Source organism: Pygocentrus nattereri, chromosome 4 (genome assembly GCF_015220715.1).
Source record: "Pygocentrus nattereri isolate fPygNat1 chromosome 4, fPygNat1.pri, whole genome shotgun sequence".
Classification (NCBI taxonomy): Eukaryota; Metazoa; Chordata; class Actinopteri; order Characiformes; family Serrasalmidae; genus Pygocentrus; species Pygocentrus nattereri.
In genome coordinates, this window is record NC_051214.1 from 50,251,703 (window position 1) to 50,268,962 (window position 17,260).

At 43.9% G+C, this 17,260-nt stretch overlaps 1 protein-coding gene across 1 annotated transcript; it reads left to right on the forward strand.

Moving 5' to 3' along the window:
• Window positions 1–693: 693 nt before the first annotated feature.
• Window positions 694–7,869, forward strand: LOC119263215 (alpha-1-antitrypsin homolog). Its single transcript, XM_037537695.1, has 5 exons — window positions 694–762; window positions 1,661–2,335; window positions 2,435–2,705; window positions 7,288–7,435; window positions 7,573–7,869. The coding sequence occupies exons 2-5, from the start codon at window positions 1,669–1,671 to the stop codon at window positions 7,759–7,761; spliced, it is 1,275 nt and encodes a 424-aa protein (XP_037393592.1). The 5' UTR covers window positions 694–762; window positions 1,661–1,668; the 3' UTR covers window positions 7,762–7,869.
• Window positions 7,870–17,260: the final 9,391 nt, after the last annotated feature.

Sequence of the window (17,260 nt, forward strand, 5' to 3'; positions counted from 1 at the left end):
GCCAAGGCCCACGCCTTCGGACACTGCCCGATCCACAACGCACCGAACCCCTATTACTGCCCCTCCCATTGGTGGTGGGTCGATGGGAGGGGGGACTCATGTATCTCCTTCAGGCTGGGCCCAGCCGAGCACCATGAGTAAATGCCCGGCCACCAGAAGCTCGCTGGCGAGCCCCTCCCCCAGGCCTGGCTCCAGGGTGGTGCCCCGGTAACCCTGTTCCGCGCAGGGTACACAAGTCCTGTTTTTGTGTCTTCATAGGGGTTATTATGGATCACATTTTGTCTGACCTGTCACCTAGGACCAGTTTGCCATGGGAGACCCTAGCAGGAGCTTTTGCTCCAGACAACATAGCTCCTAGGATCATTCAAGCACGCAAACCTCTCCACCACGATAAGGTGGTGATCCATGGAGAGATAATAATATATATATATATATATATATATATATATATATAATACATTTATATTCTATACATTTTGTTTATTCAAATATTAACACTTTTCTCAGCTAATAAACACATACTACACAAATTATTATTATTACAATTATGAAGATGTCGTACTTTGTGCAACTGTTACATGTTATATCACTGTTCGAAGTCCATGAGTAAACAGTAGTGTTGGATTTACGATAAGGGGTGGAGAGTGGGGGTGTAGGGTGGGGGTGGATGTTTGGGCATTGGGGTTTAGAATGGGTTAATATTTAAAGGATTTCAATTAGTTTCTCCACTTCAGTCGATGTCGTGCTGAGAGTTCCTTGCATGTAAGTAGCCTTATTTCACTAAACAATAACAACAAACATATAAAATATATTACATTAAACTTACATTATATTAACAGCACTTTACATTTTCCATAGCATGTAAATAGGTACTTGAGATGTTAAGGCCAGTGTTAGATCTGGATTTTTTAATTTGACCTTAATCTTTTGAACTCAGTGGCACAGAAAAGAATGTTATGACTTTGAACCAAATGAATCAAATATGAAACAACAAAAATATAAAGCATAGCATATCATCACTGTCCAGAAAAATCAAAAACTTTTCATTTTCATTTTATTTTTCTGTATCATTTAATCTGCATTCCTTTGTATTGGTCAAGCAGAAATAGTAAATTTCTATAGTAAATAAATAGTAAAATAGTAAATAAAATTACTTGAAATTATACAATTACACTTACATTTTAAAAGCATGCTTCTCTTCTCCTGTAAAGCTAACATTTTGAGAAAAAAAAAGTTTTTATTGAATATTTCTTAATCACTGCTGTGAACACTGAGATGAACAAAGTTTAGAAAACAAAGTTATCACGTTCTTGATTTTTGTAATGTAATTCAATTGAACTTTGCTATTATAATACATATATTTAAGAGCATGCATTACAAGCTAAAGCATATTTTACTAGTGCCAATGTGGAAAACTTGAACATCACCTTACTGGCTAGTCCTTCTGCCCCAACCTGATTACTGCAATGCTGTTCTCACTCATGGCATTTTTACCTTCATCTAAAGTGATGATAGTATTGTTATTGTTATTTTTATGGAATCATACAGGCAAAGAAGTTTACATTGCATTGTAGTCTGTAAAGATGCATCTGGTACCAAAATACAGCCTCAACCTGCTCTATTGTTCAAATACAGTATAAGTGTGTTTCTCTCTGTCCAGGAGATAAAATGTGTGGAAAGATCTCTTTCTGCCTCCTGGTTTCCCTCCTGCTGATGGTGTCCTTGGCGGCCCCACATGATCATGAGGACCATTCAGCACATCACGACAAACATCTCCACCATGGCAAGGATGAACCTCACCCCAGCCACGATGGAGATGACGACTTGTCCCGCAGACTCGCCCCTCACAATGCTGACTTTACCTTCTCCCTCTACAAGAAGCTGGCCGCCCATCCAGAATACCAAGGCAAGAACATCTTCTTCTCTCCACTGAGCATCTCCATGGCTCTGTCCATGCTGGCCCTGGGAGCCAAAGGTGAAACCCACTCACAGATCTTCAGCACCCTGGGCTACAGCCCTCTCACTCCTGATCAGGTCAATGAAGGTTATGAGCACCTTCTTCACATGCTGAGCCACAGCCAGGACACCATGCTGCTGGAGGCAGGAAGTGCTGTAGCCGTCCGAGAAGGCTTCAAACCTCTAGACAAGTTTCTAAAGGATGCTCAGCATTACTACCAAGGAGAGGCCTTCAGTGTGGACTTCTCCAAACCTGAAGTCGCTGTGCAAGAAGTCAACAAGTACATCGCCAAGAAGACCAAAGATATGATCACTGACATGGTCAAGGAACTGGACCCAGACACTGTGATGATGCTCATCAACTTTATATATTTCAGAGGTACAGTAGACACCTAAACATTCCATCAGAAATCAATGTCCTTCTCAATTATATCATGTTTTACTATAAGATAACATGCCTTGAATTCTGCCCTCTTAGGTAAATGGAAAAAGCCTTTTAACATAAAATACACTAAAAAAGCCGAGTTCCATGTGGATGAGAACACCACAGTGACGGTGGACATGATGAGTAAAGAAAGCTATTACGAGCATTACAGGGACTGGAAGAATTTCACTTCGATCATCATGGTCCCCTACAAAGGCAACACTTCCATGATGATTGTTCTACCTGATGAGGGAAAAATGCAGGAGCTGGAGAAGAACATCAACAAGGAACACCTCGAGTACTGGCATGACAAATTACATGGAAGGTAACCTCAGTCACCAGCCTTTTAATTTCAGTAAGAACGTTACAAAGAAACTTCCTACAAGTAACATTCATTTCCTATTTTATTTCTTGTCAATTTATTGCTTATATATTTGAAGGAAATCATGTTATCGTTGTTTATTGGAAAATTGTATTGGGTATGACATGCTGGAAGCAAGAGTAAATTTGTTTTGTTTACATTAGAATCCATGAATTCATTTACTGAAAAAAAAGCACACTGGAAATATTCATATCAAAATAAATAATACAAAAGATCAAAGGCCCCCAGTCCGGCTCTCAGGGCTGTATCCTTCTCCAGCAATGAAGAGACTCAGAACTCAGACTTCCTCCCCACTTGTGGCAGAACACCTCACAGCTTGCAGGGTCCATTCTTATGCTATTGGGAACAAGCTACAGCTTCTACACTTCCACAGCTGCTTTCTGTTTCCTCCGTTAACCAACACACCATAAACATGTGAGGGTGCTGCTTGTGTGTGTTGGAGCCCCAACTCTCTGCTGTGGGATGTGTTCTGTCATGGGATGTGTTCCCCTGCCCTCTCTGTGCTGCTTTGTCTTCTACCATCCTCTGCCAGGTTCAGTCTTTTACACCATTTGTCTTTGAGTTTGGGGAAACTCCATTCCTCTCCAGACCGCATGGGGGTACGATCCCACTTCTAACACCAGTGTGGCATCAGCATAACACAAAATGTGGAAACGGCAGCATTAAACTTTGCTTGAATGGTAGCAAAAGAGCAATTGACTGGTTTGTTTTCAGCAGTATGTTTTATTTAGCATGTTTATTTGTTCACTTTTTTGGGTACTTATATAAGAGAGACAATAAAAAACAAATATTTTTATGGATAAAGATGTAACATAGTTTTTTAACAACCATCATAGGAGATTATTATCAGGCCAACAGGCTTTTCCAGTAATATTCAGGCTTTATGTTAGGCTTCAACAGGTTCTCAACAGGTTCACTAAAAACCAAGCTAAGCAGTAAATATACAGTGCGCATGGGCGTGTGTGCATGCTGCCTGTTACAGTAGCTCTCATTTTTGTTTTTTCATTTTTCTTCTTAACTTTTATTTATCTTTTTAATAGATTGTTTATATGGTCTGTTTTTTCGCCGTGAAAGTGCTTCTTTCACTCTCCTGGTGCACTGCTGCACAGCAACATGGCTGCTTTGTTTACACCTGGGATCAAATGATCGCACTGAAGCCGGTCGGCATGGCGACCAGGACAATGAACATCCCTGAAGAGCTTTGTAGACGGACACACAGGGGATGGGGAATAAACCAACGCACGGGGAAAGTGAGGGGGAGATGGCGGAGGCTTATGGAGAAGAGGGGATATAAGCCGCGTCTCCCCTCCGTCGTCATGGGCAACGTGAGGTTGCTGGCTAAGATGGACGAGCTGACAGCACTGGCCAGGAGTCAGAGGGAGTACCGGGAGTGTAGTTTAATGTGCTTTTCAGATAAATGGCTACACCAGGTTATCTTGGACGACAACATTTCCATCGATGGCTTCCAGACTGTTCAGGCTGGCCAGGGAACGTACCTGTTGCCCGGACATTGAGCTGTTGGCTGTTAGACTCAGGGCCATTTTATTTGCCACCCAAGTACTCACATGCTATTATCGTGACTGTTTACATCCTCCCCTCTGCCATCCTGACATCAGCGTGTGACCTCATTTATTCAACTATGGCGCGTCTCCAAACGCAACAGCCGAGTGCCTTTATTCCCATATCAGGCGACTTTAACCACGTCAATATGGCTAAGGCACTACCAAACTTCACTCAGTATGTGGACTGTCCCACCAGAGAGGAAAGAACACGGGACCTGCTGTATGCTACTGTTAAGGACACAACAAGTTTTGGGTAACAAATGACATTAAGGCTCTCCTCAACAAGAAGAAGAGGGCCTTCAGAGCTGGAGACAGGGTGGAGGTGAGAACGATCCAAAGGGAACTGAAGACAGTGATCACGGAGGCGAAGGACAAATATAGGAGAAAGCTGGAGTGGAAACTCCTGCAGAACAACATGAGGAAGGTCTGGAAAGGAATGAGGACCATCACCAGCTTCAGGTCCAGCAACAACAGAGGAGTAGCGGACAGCGTAGACGGGGCCAACAAGCTAAATCTGTTCTTTAACAGATTTGACACTGCAGGCTCTTGGGGGCAGTCATGGGCTGGAGGTTAGGGAACCAGCCTCATGACTGGAAGGTCACTGGTTCAATCCCCAGAGCTGACAGCACATGACTGAGACACCTAACTCCCAACTGCTCCCCGGGTGCTGCGGATTGGGGTGCCTGTGCCTGTGCCTGTGCCTGTGCCTGTGCCTGTGCCTGTGCCTGGGTATGCGTGAGTGTATGTTGTGTTTCACTTCATGAATGGGTTAAATGCGAAGGTGAAATTTCTCCATTGTGGGATTAATAAGGGTCTCTTAATCTGTCCTCCCCCATCTTGACTCCTCTGCTGCCGGTCCTTAGCAGCCTATTCCACTCCCACTCCCGATAGCCTGCCCCCTCCTGTGATGGGCCATCTCCCACCTACACCCTTCTCCCCAACTGTCACCTCTACAGTGAGTTTCACTGCTGACCAGGTGAGAAGACAACTGAAGAGACTCCACACAAACAAGGCTACTGATGGGGTCCCCAGGGTGCTTAAAGCCTAAGCTTTGTGGAGGACTGCAACATGTCTTCAACATCTGAGTCTCCAGAGGGTCAGTATGATGTGGAAGATGTCCTGCATTGTTCCTGTTCCAAAGACGCTGCAACCCAGTGACACCAAGGACTACAGGCCAGTGGCACTGACATCTCATGTCATGAAGACCATGGACAGGGTCGTGTTGGATCAGCTCCAATCCATAGTCTAGCCTTTTATGGAGCTCCTCCAGTTTGCCTATCAGCCCCGCCTGGGAGTTGAAGACGCCATCATCTACCTGCTCAACCGAGTCTACGCTCACCTGGATAAGCCAGCCAGCTCTGTAAGGGTCATGTTTTTTGACTTCTCCAGCGCATTTAACACCGTCTGGCCTGGTCTTCTGGGTGATAAGCTCACAGTGATGCAGGTAGATGCCCCCCTTGTGTCCTGGATTGTTGACTACCTAACAGGCAGACCACAGTATGCAGCACTGTGTGTCGGACAGAGTGGTCAGCAACACTGGAGTTCCACAAGGTACTGTCCTCTCTCCCTTCCTCTTCACCCTCTACACCACGGACTTCAGCTACTGCACAGAGACTTGCCACCTTCAGAAGTTTTCTGATGACTCTGCAATAGTTGGATGTATCAGCAGGGGTGAAGAGGATGAGTTCAGGGCAACAGTGAAGGACTTTGTCGCATGGTGTGCTCAATGTGACAAAGACAAAGGAACTGGTGGTGGACCTGAGGACTGGACTGGGCTAAGAACACTGACACCCTCTACATGGCTCCCACCCACTCTACGACACGGTGATGAGACACAGGAGCTCATTCAGTGCAAGACTCACTCTACCGAAATGACCGCAGAGCACCACAGGAGGTCATTCTTACTTGTGGCCATCAAACTCTATAACTCCTCCCTCAGTGTGTGATTCACAGTGTGGATCATCTGCACAAAACTCAATACCAAACTGTTCATATGTGTAATAATAATAATAATAATTGTGTGCAATAATTCAGAGGGACAATAATTGAACTGCTTTGTATTAGATGTTTAATATTTATCATCACGGTCACCGCCACTTTACTATATTCATAAGTACTTAAATCTTGTGTACATATTGCAAATTTCTCTTTGTTTTAAATTATTAAAGTGTTTATTCTTTTACATAAATGGTTGCAACTGTAACAACTGCAATTGCCCTCTGGGATCAATAAAGGATTCTGATTCTGATCATATAACATTACAAATCTTGTACAGTCACTTCTGAGAGTTGGCAATATTGCAGCAGCAGTAAAGGCGTAATTAAAGGCTGCCTACTAAGAGAAATTTTGAAGGGTTGAAATCCAAGTATTTCATGAGCCATTGATTTTATTCAATAGCTTTGCTTCAAGCCATCTGTAGCCAGTTAAGAGACATCTGCTTTTCACTATACATGATGCAAAAATAGTCTCTGTGTTGGCTTGTAATTCTAGTAGAGAACCTGAGCCTTCATTATTTATCACATAACAGTTTTACCTGGGGGATTCTAACCACTCAAAACCTCTCCCAAAAATCTCTTCATAAGGAGCTTTTGTTTTATGCCATAAGGAGTTCTTTGCCATTAGAGGGGACCGAATGGGAAGAGACTTGAGAAGCACTTGAGTTTTTAATGTAATGTAATTATTAGAGTAGCATCTTAACAAACACATTGTTTTAATAAAACCATGCTAAGAACATGCAGGTTCTAAGCTCCAGTGCCCCCACCACCACTTCCCAGTAAGTAGTGCAGGGAGCCAGACAACCATTCAGGAGTAGATCATTTGTAAGTCAAGATTAAAATAAATCCTGTCATTTTCAAATTCTAACCTTTAGATTACTTGTCTAGTTGCCAAGAATCCCAAAATGATGGTTCTGTGATAAAGTGACTTTTAAGAAGTTTGAAATATTCTTCTGTTCTGCTGTGCAGTTATGTGGAACTCTTCCTGCCCAAGTTCTCCATCTCTGCCTCCTTTTCACTCGCGGACACTCTGGAGGAAATGGGAATAGTCAGTGCGTTCTCAGACAGTGCAGACTTCTCCGGGATCAGTGAGGAGACCAACCTGAAGGCTTCCAAGGTAGAGGAATCTAAAGATGTTCATCATAAGCTTGTAGGCAAACTTAATGCAGCCTAGATGAAGGTACAATGCATTTGTGACATGCATTGCAGATCTAGAGATCCTTCACCTCACACAGATTCATGACTTCCCCACAGGTCCTCCATCAGGCCGTCCTCAAAGTTGATGAGAAGGGCACAGAAGCTGCTGCTGCCATCACCACAGAGATGGTACCTTATTCAATCCCTCCCACCGTGAACCTCAACAGACCCTTCCTGGTCTTCATTGTGGAGGAGAGCACCAGGAGCATCCTCTTCATGGGCAAGATAACCAATCCCACTGCATAGAGGCAGCCAAGTCCCACCCACACCAGCAGACCGAGATGACTGTTGAAATGCTATTGAAACGCTTTCATTTCAACAAACAGAATCAAATAAAGTCAAACTGGCTGTGTATGAAGTTGTACTTGAGTAATACTTTCTGAAAAATGAAAGAATAGAACAGCCTAGAAATGATTAATGATTAATAATTGACACGTCAAGATTATTTAAGGCTTTGTTCTAGAAACCACAACTGCCTGCTGTTACTGTTTATTTTCTCTAAGTGTGTTCAGGTTTGTGCTTCACTATCATGATCTTGTACGTGCTACAGTAATGTATATGTACGATTTAGCTCCACTCTTAAAAGTTCCTCCCTTTAGACCTCCACTTGAGTAAAAGTACTAAAGTATTTACCTTCAAATGTACTTAAGTATAAAGTAAAAGTACTAAAAGAGTAATTCTGGCTCTGATGTCCTGTTATCATTTTTATAACCAGACTGGCTTCATGAACTCATTTCAGGTGAAAGTCCTCCAGCGTCTCTCTTGGTAAACCAGTCTTTTAATAGAACGTCATTAATTAGTGACGCTGACGTCTATTAAAATGATCAGAAGCACAAAACACTGAAGGTAAACAGTTTCCATCAGGGAGAACCGAGTGGCTCTGAAATCACTTTTTACACACAAGCAAAGTTTCAGTTTCAGATTTATTTACAACTTAGTTCCAAGTTTAAGTTGAATAAAAACTGGCTTTAAACTCAGGATCACAGATGAGCTCCTTTACTATGTTGATCTGTAGGCGTCTGTTCATAAACATAAACCAGCCCAAACTCATTTACTATAAAATGAAATGGTGTTTGTAGAAATTCAGAAAAAAGCCGCGTCAGTCTCGACTGCATATGTGGACATATTTCTATATTGTGCTCTATTTACACAAAGTTAGGTTAGTTCATCATTTATGTTGAACAGACTCTCCCAAAGTTTTACGCTGCTGCGCTGACGTTGAACCGCGTGCTGCACTGGGTCGGTATGACCAACAGGTCAAAACCAGCTCTAAACAAAGTGACCGCTGGGCCCTGATTGGTGCTCTGGCTTTGCGCTTCTTTCGTTTTGACATGTTACGTTTTTATACACACAGAAACCAAAAGGAACGACAGATTTCTCAAAATGTAGGAGGAAAAAGTCGGATATTAGACTCTGAAATGTAGTGGAGTGAAAGGAAAAAGTCGCCCAGAACGGAGAAACTTCAGTACAGATACACCAAAAATACTAAAGTACAGAAACCAATTACATTTACTCAGATACTCAGGTACTCAGTTACTGTCCTCTCCTGTCTATATGGGGGGGCTTCTTCATCCACTTTCTTTTATAACTGGAAATAAAATTTGCATTTTATTGAACCTGTACATTGTTAATGTTTTGTCAGCCAAATAAAATCAGGCAGGTTGTGAACAGAAATAAATACATTAATAATAATAATAATAATAATAAAATTTACAGGAAAATTACATCAGTTACTCAAAACAGTTGGGAAATCAAACATATCAGAGCGCATGGTCCTATTCATCACAGGGCTCCAGACTGCAATTCATTTGGTGGCAGAATATTCTATAATAACTCTTGCTAAGGCAAAGCAATCTAAACAAAGCAAAGTACATTGTGCTTTTCAGTATATGAAGCTTTGAACAAGCCGGGATACCCCTGCGATCTGAGCGATGAGGTAGGTGCCAGACAGCCGTGGCGGCATTTCATCTCTTTGCTACACTTTGTCGGGACCAAACAGCTCCCTGTCCCCGCTCTGAAGTTCACGACGATGTGGAAAAACGTTACTAATTAATTAAAGTTAAATCAAAGTTTTGGTTTTAATCTGTTCTCTAATGTAAAAAGTGGGTAGCGAGTTAAAAAGATTGAAAACGCGTTCTTGCAAAAGTTAAAGAAAAGTGAAGAGTCAGTCTCGTAAAAAGTCAAAGTCAGATGAAAAACCAAACTCCAGCCGCAGGTTCGGCTGGAAGGAGAGAAAAGGCGTCTTTATTAGTTCCAATGTGACAAAATGACCCTCAAAAGCCAAAATGTGCAGACAATACACACACATTACATCTTATACCCAAAGATGAGCGACCTTATCACCCCTCCCGGGGGTGAGATCATCGCTACACCTATTTTTGATACATCCTGAAATCACCTTGGATACTAGTAGAACTGTTTTTTCTAGCCTTCTTATGAACCCATCCATCCATCCATCCATCCATCCATCTATTTTCTAAGCCGCTTCTCCGTCAGGGTCGCGGGGGGGTGCTGGAGACTATCCCAGCAGTCTTCGGGCGGAAGGCAGGAAACACCCTGGACAGGTCGCCAGTCCATCGCAGGTTCTTATGAACCCTTATTTCTTATTTCTTGTTTTCTGCCTTGTTTTGTCAGGCCTCCCTGTCCTCCCTGTGTCCGTGGTTTGTAACACTTTCCTATTAATTTGGTTCAAAGACCGGTTCTTACCAACCCTTATCAGCTAGGCTTCCCATTCCCAGCTAACTTCTACTGTAAAGGCAGTGTTTCTCACTCTTTCTGACCCTTTCTGCTTTGTGTCCAGAGTAGAGTTCATGCTATCCCATATATGGAAATATCGGGCCTGCTTTTTCCGGTCCCTGTCTGCCTGCCTCAGTTAAATGCTTATAGGCCTGTCTGTCTCAGTTTAGTGTTTATAACTCTATTTTTAATATTTTCCAACCTAATGATTGTTACAAAACTTTTATTAAATAGGGTTCAAGGATATTTTCTTCACACCCCCCCCCCAACAACATCCAGCTTTGCATGTAAAGCAATCAATTACACACACGTCCGGGTACATTCAAGCATTTATAAAGATTATTGAGCTCCAAACTGTTAAAGTTGCATCAGGTCACAGACTGTATTTCATAGGAGCCCAGTTAGTGCTGTACCTACGGTAACCTGCAGTTACTGGTATAAGAAGAACAGAGTTCAGGGAGGAGCACACAGTGTTGAGGAGCCCTGTGGTTGATGTTTTATTACCACTCGCCTAGGAAATATGGTTCTTGGGTAAAGACATTGCTTCTGTATAAAACCATGAACACACAGAACATTGCATCCTGAAATTGTTCTTGTGTTGTATATGGTTCTGTAGTTATATAGTATATAAGCTTGACCTCATATAGACAGACCATTTTCAAAAAGGTTCTATATGCCATATGCTTATTTAAATATAAATAAATAAATAAACAAGCACTGATGGTGTCTCCATTGGATATTCCAAAGTATTCCAAAAGCATTCCAAGTATTCTCCTAAAAATTTAAGGAGTAACCATATTATGAATTCTACCTATACAAAATGTAACTTAGAATGACTACAGATACTTCATTTCTCATTTCTGAATTCCATCAAAGAAATCAAAAGTCCACAAATTAGCATAATGCAGGAATAGAAGTGGAGAACAAGAGTGATATGATAATGACATTAGATCTCACAGCCTGGTTATACAGCATGGCATTACAAATCCAAAGTTATCCAGCAGTGTATGATCATTGTGGTCTGTAAATACATATCAACTCTAACATATCAGAGCAGGGAAATACATCGCCTTCCAGGCACTAGGAATAACATGCCTGGTAATAATGCAGAATGACTCACCAATGACTTTCACTGCTCAAACAGACAAGAGCCATGACAATCTTTCATCTGGGCAAACTTTTCAAAAACTTATCTCTCAAAATCCACCAAGCCATGGAATGAATTCAAGCGATAGCACAGCAAGCAAGCAGAAATGTTTTTCTCTTGAACCTCATTTTGTCCTTTCCACACTGAATGATGTTAAAATCCTCTGGCTGGTGTCGTGCCAAACATTTAATCTCTAATTTCTGCTCTAATAGTACCAAATGTAACTTTTATTACGTTTTTTTGACTTGACTCATTATATTGCCTTGCAATCAAGAGTGGCTACAACAGCTGATTAGAAACTAGCAACACCCACATCATAAACGACATTACTAAACATGTTGATAAATGTAAATGCATCATTTTTTTGTTGGTTACTCTCAGCATGGGGCCAACATGATCATTCCCCCGGCTAGTTATTGATAGCATGTTGACCATAAACAGTGTTTTTAACTGCCCCACTTGATTAGACTAACGCTGACAGCCATGCTCACCAAACAAAGACTGCTAGGAGAAATAGGCACCTATCAGTGCAACATATTTAAGTATATTCACTCTAACAAATTATATATATATATGTACAGTACTGTGCGAAAGTTTTAGGCATCTAAGCAAATGTTTAACCAGTTTCCCTCAGCAGTGAGTTTATCACAATATACATTAGAATAAAGTCGTATTCATAATTCAAACAAACAGAAAAACAATAAAAAGTAACAAGAATTTCTCAGGTCCATATTTTTCCTGGACACCTTCACAGCCGCCACAGAGACTCGTTAATATCATCAATTACATCATGAGCTTAATTTACTGAGCACTGATTGGTCAAACCAGGAGCTGATTTTTAACTACATATAATACTGGACTTCCTCGAGGAGAGGCTTGGAAATGTCTGGTAACATCCAGAAAATCATTATATATACACTGTGTGCACAATTACTAGGCAAGTCTTATTCTGAGGATTATTTTTATTACTGAACAGCTACAGCGCTCTCGGTTAATCCAAATTGTTAATAAACCTCAAACATGAATGTTTAAGAAAGTAAAAGTGAGGTTTTGGCTTTCTAAGGAGAATTTCTATATGTGCACATTTATTGGGAAACTATGATGGTGCAGAATTATTACGCAGCTAAATGAAAAACACACGTTTTCCCATCTCACTTTATTTTCATCTGTTCAAGTGAGAATTATAAACAAACAACTCAAAGCTTTCCAATGAACATTTCTGAGAAATAAAAAAATAAATCAGTGACCAGTATAGCCGCCCTTCTCTTCAATAACAGTGATAAGCCTTCCATTCATTTGTACAGCAGCAGCCGCAGCCTCCCAGACCCTGTTCAGAGAGGGGGCCATGTCATAAGATTTTCATCTTTAATGCCTTTACTGGCGAGCCATGCAGAGGAGTACTTGGATGCATGTGATGGAGCATCGCCCTGCATAAAAATCATCGTCTTTTTGAAAGATGCAGATTCTTCCTGGACCACTGCTTAAAGAAAGTGTCTTCTAAAAACTGGCAGTAGGCTTGGGAGTTGATTTTGAGCCCATCTTCAACCCGAAAAGGTCCAACCAGCTCATCTATAATAATACCAGCCCATACCAGTACCCCACCTCCACCTTTCTTGGCGTCTGACTCGAAGTGGAGTTCTGTCCCGTTACTGATCCAGCCATGAGCTCATCCATCTGGTCCGTAAAGAGTCCCTCTCATTTCATCAGTCCATAAAACCTCTGAAAAATCTGTCTTCAGATATTTCTAGGACCAGTCTAGACACTTCAGCTTGTGTCTTGTTCAGTGGTGGTCGGGTTTCAGCCTTCCTTACCTTGGCCACGTCTCTGAGCGCTGAACATCCTGTACTTCTTGATATTCCAGCTAGGTTGCAGTTCTGGAATATGACAGAACTGGAAGATAATGGATTCCTGGTAGCTTCACGCTTGATTCTTCTCAAATTCTTGGCAGTTAAATTGCGTCTTTTTTTCTCAGCAAGTTTCTTGCGACCCTGTTGACTATTTGCAACAAAACGTTTGATGGTTCTGTGATCACGCCCAAATATCTCAGCAATTTCAAGAGTTCTGCATCCCTCTGAGAGACTTTTGGTAATTTTTAACTTTTCAGAGTCAGTTCAATCTCTTTTTTGGCCCATTTTGCCTGAAAAGAAAAGCTGCCTAATAATTATAAACACACCTTGATTTAGGGTGTTGACCTCCTTAGGCCACACCCTCCACACACCTTCATTACACAGATACACATCACCTGCTATGCTTAAATCCATTAAGCATTCAAGTTTATCCAGCTTGGAGTTAGAAAATATGCCTAAAAATTATAAGATGGTTAAAATACTCACTTGCCTAGTAATGATGCACACAGTGTATGTATATATATATATATATATATATATATATATATATATATATATATATATATCCATCCATCCATCCATCCATTATCTTCCACTGCTCCGGGGTCCGGGTCGCGGGGGCAGCATCCTTAGCAATGAGGCCCAGACCTCCCTTTCCCCAGCCACTTCCACTAGCTGTCCAAGGGGGATTCCGAGGCGCTCCCAGGCCAGCTGGGCGATATAGTCACGCCAGCATGTCCTGGGTCTTCCCCGGGGTCTCCTCCCAGGTGGACTTGCCTGTGACACCTCCCGAGGGAGGCGTCCAGGAGGCATCCTAACCAGATGCCCGAACCACCTCAGCTGGCTCCTCTCGACGTGAAGAAGCAGCGGCTTTACTCCGAGTCCCTCCCGGATGACCGAACTTCTCACTCTATCTCTAAGGGAGAGTCCAGACACCCTGCAGAGGAAACTCATTTCAGCCGCTTGTATTCGCGATCTAGTTCTTTTGGTCATTACCCAAAGCTCATGACCATAGGTGAGGGTGGGAACGTAGATCGACCGGTAAATCGAGAGCCTTGCCTTATGGCTCAGCTCTTTCTTTACCACAACAGACCGGTAAAGAGCCCGCATCACTGCTGACCCAGCACCAATCCGCCTGTCAATCTTCCGCTCCCTTGTACCATCACTCGTGAACAAGACCACGAGATACTTGAACTCCTCCACTTGAGGCAAGAGCCTATCCCTGACCCAGAGAGGGCTCTCCATCCTTTTCCGCCTGAGAACCATGGTCTCGGATTTAGAGGTACTGATTCTCATTCCAGCCGCTTCACATTCGGCTGCAAACCGATCCGGCGAAAGCTGAAGTTTGCGGCCTGATGTCCCCAATAGGACCACATCATCTGCAAACAGCAGCGATGTGACCCTGAGGTCACCAAACCGGACACCCTCCATCCCCTGACTGCGCCTAGAAATTCTATCCATAAAAATGATGAATAGAATCGGTGACAAAGGGCAGCCCTGACGGAGTCCAACTCTCACTGGGAACGAGTCTGACTTACTGCTGGCTATGTGAACCAAACTCCAGCTTTGTTTGTACAGGGCCTGAATGGCTCGTAGCAAAGAGAACTCCCGAAGCACCTCCCACAGAATACCCCGGGGAACACAGTCGAATGCCTTCTCCAGATCCACAAAGCACATGTGGACTGGTTGGGCAAACTCCCATGAACCCTCCAGGATCCTGGAGAGGGTGAAGAGTTGGTCCAGTGTTCCAAGACCAGGGCGGAACCCGCACTGCTCCTCCTGGATCCGAGGAAAAAGAGGCACCACCACCCCAGTCTGCCAATCCAGTGGCACCGCCCCCGATGTCCGCGCAATGTTGAAAAGGCGTGTCAGCCAAGACAGTCCCACAACATCCAGAGCCTTGAGGAACTCAGGGCGGATCTCATCCACCCCTGGAGCCTTGCCACCAAGGATCTTCTTGACTACCTTAGCGACTTCGGCCTCAGTAATGGACAAGCCTATTCCCATGTCCCAAGACTCTGCCTCCTCACTGGAGAACGTGTCGGTGGGATTGAGAAGGTCCTCAAAGTATTCCTTCCACCGCCCAGTGATGTCTTCAGTCGAAGTCAGCAGCACACCATCTCCACTATATACAGTGCTAATGGCACACTGCTTTCCCCTTCTGAGTCGCCTGACGGTTTGCCAGAATCTTTTCGGAGCCGACTTAAAGTCACTTTCCAAGGCCTCACCAAACTCCTCCCATACATGGTTTATTGCCTTGGCGATGACTGAAGCCACAGATCGCTTGGCCTGTCGATACCTGCCAGCTGCCTCTGGTGTCCAACAGGCCAACCATGCCTGGTAAGACTCCTTCTTCAGCTTGATGGCATCTCTCACCCGGGGTGTCCACCACCAGGTTTGAGGATTACCGCCCCGACAGGCACCAACTACCTTACAGCAACAACTACAGTCAGCCGCTTCAACAATAGAGGAACGGAACATGGCCCATTCTGAGTCAATGTCCCCCACCTCCCCCGATATCTGGTCAAAGTTCTGACGGAGGTGTGAGTTGAAGATCTGACAGGTTCTTCTGCTAGACGTTCCCAGCAAACCCTCACTATGCGTTTGGGCTTGCCTGGTCTGACCGGCATCTTCCCCCACCACCTGATCCAACTCACCACCAGGTGGTGATCAGTTGACAGCACAGCTCCTCTCTTTACCCGAGTGTCCAAAACACATGGCCGCAAGTCCGATGACACGACTACAAAGTCAATCATTGAGCTGCAGCCTAGGGTGTCCTGGTGCCATGTGCACTTATGGACATCCTTGTGTTCAAACATGGCGTTCGTGATGGACAAACTGTGGTTTGCACAGAAGTCCAAAAACTGAACACCACTTGGGTTCAGATCAGAGAGGCCATTCCTCCCAATCACACCCCTCCAGGTCTCACTGTCATTGCCCACGTGAGCGTTAAAGTCCCCCAGTAGGACAATAGAGTCTCCAGGAGGAGCACTTTCAAGCACCCTTCCCAAGGACTCTAGGAAGGCTGGGTACTCTGAACTGCTGTTCGGTGCATAAGCACAGACAGCAGCCAGGACTGGTTCCCCAACCCGAAGGCGTAGGGAAGCTACCCTCTCGTCCACCGGAGAAAACCCCAACATACAGGCACCGAGTCGAGGGGCTATGAGAAAGCCCACACCTGCCCGCCGCCTCTCACCATGGGCAACTCCAGAAAAGAATAAAGTCCAGCCCCTCTCAAGGAGATTGGACCCAGAGCCCAAGCTGTGTGTTGAGGTGAGCCCGACTATATCTAGCCGGTATCTCTCAACCTCGCGCACCAACTCAGGCTCCTTCCCCGCCAGTGAGGTAACGTTCCAAGTTCCAAAAGCCAGTTTCAGCAACCGAGGATCAGAACGCCAAGGCCCACGCCTTCGGATACTGCCCGATCCACAAAGCACCAAACCCCTATTACTGCCCCTCCCATTGGTGGTGGGTCGATGGGAGGGGGGACTCATGTAACTCCTTCGGGCTGGGCCCGGCCGGGCACCATGAGTAAATGCCCGGCCACCAGACGCTCGCTGGCAAGCCCCTCCCCCAGGCCTGGCTCCAGGGTGAGGCCCCGGTAACCCTGTTCCGGGCAGGGTGCACAAGTCCTGTTTTTGTCTTTTCATAGGGGTGATTATGGATCACACTTTGTCTGACCTGTCACCTAGGACCAGTTTGCCATGGGAGACCCTACCAGGAGCTTTTGCTCCAGACAACATAGCTCCTAGGATCATTCAAGCACACAAACCTCTCCACCACGATAAGGTGGTGATCCATGGAGAGGTAATAATATATATATATAATACATTTATATTCTATACATTTTGTTTATTGAAATATTAACACTTTTCTCAGCTAATAAACACATACTACACAAATTATTATTATTACAATTATGAAGATGTCGTACTTTGTGCAACTGTTACATGTTATATCACTGTTCGAAGTCCATGAGTAAACAGTAGTGTTTGATTTACGATAAGGGGTGGAG

What these genes read in the sequence shown, in the direction of transcription:
- LOC119263215 (XM_037537695.1), top strand. Translation starts at nt 1,669, where the DNA reads ATGTGTGGAAAGATCTCTTTCTGCCTCCTGGTTTCCCTCCTGCTGATG. An exon ending in CAACTTTATATATTTCAGAG is followed by an intron (nt 2,336 to 2,434) that starts GTACAGTAGACA and finishes CTGCCCTCTTAG; the next exon opens with GTAAATGGAAAAAGCCTTTT. An exon ending in CCAACCTGAAGGCTTCCAAG is followed by an intron (nt 7,436 to 7,572) that starts GTAGAGGAATCT and finishes ACTTCCCCACAG; the next exon opens with GTCCTCCATCAGGCCGTCCT.